Here is a 4,316-nt window from a genome sequence, read left to right on the forward strand (position 1 = left end):
AAGTGTGTTGTCATCCTTGCATCTTCCTTGTCTAACCACATGCGAGGCATTGAAGGATCAACTTGTGCCAAATACTCTGATATGTAAACAAATGCCTCTTGAACGATCCACCCTTCGGCTATACATGCCTCTGGTTGAGACCGTAGCTGCACAAAATCTTTCAGAGTCTTTGAAAAACTCTCTAAAAATAACACCATCGTGCCTGCACTACTCCACATATAGCGATCTCCTCCACCACGTGAACAAAAGAGGTGAATTTGACTAAGAAGGACCGATCGAGGAAATGCATCTTCAATGGCTCGTTGCAAGTGTTTGAGCAGCACGGATAGCATCTATTTTGATTTCCTTGGAGCTCACAAATTTGCAAGAAACACACAAGGATACACTGAGTGCTAGTTGAAATTATTGTGTACATAAAAAAGGTGCAGTTGAGTGGAGTCTTGTGGTGTACCTTACTAGCTCTCCTAGTTTGAAAATAGCATCCCTAACTTTCTTGTCCTGACATATACACATACTCACCAACAGAATGAACTACAATATAAATCAGGGAAAGGGAAAGTGAGTGATAGCCATACACACAAACTATAGATAGAATAGGGAGTATGAAGATTACGTGAAGCATCTTGTGCCAAGCATGGGACTTCAACCCATACAATTGAGCGCTTCCACCCTTCTTCGCTTTTGTGAAAGCTCCCTTTAGCGACCTCATGTATCCTATTGGTGTGCGAGTGGAGGTAATGGTACCCTTCACCTTGTCTAATTCTTCTTTGGCTAGCATCCATGGTGCTTTAGGAAGCACAATATTTCTATTTGGGGCACTACGTGGAGTAGCAGAGGTGGGGAGACGTTTTAAAAGACTCAAATCGTCCCTCGCACCCAAAGAGTCCTTCTTGCCAATAATGTGGTCCCATAGTGTTTGGGCTAAATTCTTGAATATGTGCATGGGATCCAAGAGGTGTTGTGTTTTTAAGTCCTTCCAATATGAAAGCCTTAAAAATATGGAATACCTTGACATACCTTTTGGTGGAGGACACAAAGCCAAATTGTTGTTGTGGTGTTCTTCCCAAATGGTTGCCCAATCTGCCATCATGAGATTTAGAGGAGTCTTCCCATTTGTTGGAGGCTTGTGCTTGTTATGCCCTTGGGGTAAGAAACGATGGTTTTTTGGATAGATTACCTTGTGCAAGGAATCGGGCCTCTCCGTCACCAACGACGGCCCGCAAGTAGGACATGCATTGTGCCCCGATGTGGACAACCCTGCATACATATCATATGGTTAGAGAGATGAGTGAACTAAAGTGAACTAAAGGGAGAGAGGGAGAGAGAAATAGAGAAAAGAGAGTTACCAAAAATCTCTCCAAGCCCATGATAGTCGTGCATAGTCCACATAAGGATTCCCCTCACAATGGCCTCTCTCCCCCCTTTGCAAGTGAGACATCGACAACAGGAATGCCTTTCCATAACTCCTCCCAACTTCTCAATGAGGGGCTCGAGGTAAATATCAATATTTGACACTTTGTACTTTCCTGTCTTGTATCTTGCCTCCCCGCACACGGGACATGAGGTAGCATGTGCATGCTCATTGCGGTATAGCATGCAATCATTGATGCATGTGCGATCATACTCCGGTAATAATAGTGTTAATATACGCAAAAATATTTAAAAAACAAAAAAAAGTCCCCCACCCTCCTCTCTCTTGTTTCTCTACTTGAATTTGCACCTTCTCTCTACAAAACGCGGTAAAATAGCACGGTTAACACTTGGAGATTTTCGTAGTGTGAGAAATACTTAACTTACATTCAAGTCTTTATTAGGATCACAATGTTGTGATGCGAGGTGATATGTCAAATGACATGCACAAGCTATGCTTTTTGTGAGATCGATGGACACTCAAGACTATTTAGTATGTCTTTGGCTATGTATTCGTTGTGGACACTATTTATGGCTCTCAAAAGTGAGAAAAAATATTGTAAATGCTTGTTTTAGGCAATATGACACAAACTGCTAAAACTGGGTATACATGATCTTGCACATGCAGGCTTAACTAATGGTAACTATTGTATTGCGTGATTCTCCTCGAGATCCATCAACTAGTATCAATGCTAGTACCACTTAAAAGACTAAATTAAACATTATAATATTATTTTAACTTCATGCTCGATTGATAGAGACAAGTAGTTAATGTATTGATACATAAATTGACTTAAAATTTCTTATTGTATGCATCATTAGTCCTTTATTTATTTTCTTTACTATTTTTTGGAAATAATTTCTTTAAAAATAAGCTTCCATAATTGACCATGGCCAAAGAGTAGGCTCGTCTCTTTCCAAACTTGGCCTTCTTTGATTGGAAAAAAACTTACATTGCACCATCGATAGAATTTCATGTGCCATTATGTGAGGGGGTGCACTCCCAAGATCTAGATCTAGCAACCTTGCTACTTTCTCTTATTCGGAGACACCTAATGTCATTTTTTGTGAGCCCTTTATTGAGCTACCAAGGGAAGCCCTCATGATTGAAAGACCAAATGCAATAGGAACAATCTTCAACGTAACCTTGCAATCACAGTACCTATCAACCTGGGTAGAGTATGATTTGGGAAAAAATATAAACTCATAAGCAATCAGAGCATTTAGTACACACCAAGGGCTCTCACTCAATGCTTAATTAGTCCTCCTTTCATATTGTGCAACTTACTATTGTACCGTAATATTGTTCTAGAAGAGAAAATGTTACTGCCACCTAATGGAGGTTTGCATCAAATGATCATGTTTAAGTGCTAATTACACCTTGAGTGCTTGGTTGGAAATGAAAAGTTCTAGTTAAACTAATTCCTTTTGGGTTTGAACATAACTAAACTCAAAATGTATAACAAAAAAAGATGCATGGATCAATTTTTATTAAGGACATGCTGTAACGCATGGGGCAGTGATAGAACCTCTATTTAATTCATCAAGGTTGAGATGCAAACTAAAGAATACTCAATTAAAACTTCACTAGGAAACGACAGCATCCAGACATAAAAGACAAGGAGAGCAGAGCACGCGCGCCTTGGATCAATTATGAAGCATCAAGATAATGATACATATCATTAAGGCACAAATCATGATTCACATCATTAATTAAGGGAAAATTACAGGCCTTTACAAAGACAATGATTCAGCATATCATTAATCAAGGGAACATTAAAGCATGAATTATGACGATTCGGATGAGTTCGTCTTGTACAAAATTTTAGGGTTTCTTAAAACCGTCCTTCATGGTATGTAAATCAGTCAAGGCTCATCACAACTTTAGGTGTTTTTTACACGCCCTTCATATCATGACGCTTTGAGAAGGGACTCCTCATCAAAAGGTGACAAAGGCCGAGAGATGGCCTTGCGTTCCGGACTACTGGGGTATATTGTGAGAGTTTTTCACGCAGAAGCGCCTTATTAGGCTGGCCTGTGATTGAAAGCCAAGTTTCTTTGCAAGCAATGGACGACGACGTGGTGTTGGAGGCCTTGCATATTGTCAATGAGCTGCAATATTTGCGAGGAAGGAGCAGCACTAGTTCCAGCCTGAAAATAGGCAGCGGCGGCAGAGAGGTAATGCTCATTACCGCCATTAAAGGGCGGGTTTGCAGCAGAGAGAGCGCAGCTCATGGGGAAAGCACATCCGGGGAAAGCAGGCGCTGGAGGAAGAGCAGTGTAGGAGCTACATTCAGCCTGTTGCTGCTGCAGTGCCACCTTGCAGCTTCTGTGGTACGCTTGCTCTTCTTCTTCGGCTGCGTAGAATCGCTTCATCTTGTCGAGTTCCGAGGCTGTTGATGTCGATGATGCAGAGCAGGTCCCTCGATGAATTAGCTCTTGAAAGTGTGTGTGTGAGTGTGCGTTTCGCGCACGTTTCTTTTATAGTCTAGTTTCCATGAAACGACTACTACTACACACGCTAGCCCCAAATCATTTATATAGGGTAAAACTGCCGTCATCTCAGCCATAACAAGGAGTCCCTCACACAAATATCGAGAAGCCACGATGTACACACAATTCAAGTTTACGAATGATGGTTTTGGATTGACACATGCTCATGCATGCTGCATAGTGCATGCAAAGATGGGGAGGTGCAACGGGGTCCTATCTCCTTGTCTATAAGTGACACAGAGTCTCACAGAAGGAAGGAAGAGAGAGAGAGAGAGAGAGAGAGAGTGGTTTTAGTATGATGTTAATGTAATCCATTTCTAGCATGGGCTGATGAGCTAATGGGATGCAAGACAAGACACCAAAGCCGCATAAATGATGGCATTGTAGAGCTTCCAACATCCTTGAGTTAGAAC

At 41.5% G+C, this 4,316-nt stretch overlaps 1 protein-coding gene across 1 annotated transcript; it reads right to left on the reverse strand.

The window, feature by feature from the left end:
- Positions 1-3,316: 3,316 nt before the first annotated feature.
- Positions 3,317-3,831, reverse strand: LOC147440634 (uncharacterized). The gene has a single exon (XM_086483550.1). It carries the CDS (start codon positions 3,784-3,786, stop codon positions 3,436-3,438), a length of 351 nt encoding a protein of 116 aa, XP_086339676.1. The 5' UTR covers positions 3,787-3,831; the 3' UTR covers positions 3,317-3,435.
- Positions 3,832-4,316: the final 485 nt, after the last annotated feature.

Source organism: Adiantum capillus-veneris, chromosome 15, assembly GCF_014529385.1.
Source record: "Adiantum capillus-veneris isolate H3 chromosome 15, ASM1452938v2, whole genome shotgun sequence".
NCBI lineage: Eukaryota > Viridiplantae > Streptophyta > Polypodiopsida > Polypodiales > Pteridaceae > Adiantum > Adiantum capillus-veneris.

What these genes read in the sequence shown, in the direction of transcription:
- LOC147440634 (XM_086483550.1), bottom strand. Translation starts at nt 3,786, where the DNA reads ATGAAGCGATTCTACGCAGCCGAAGAAGAAGAGCAAGCGTACCACAGA.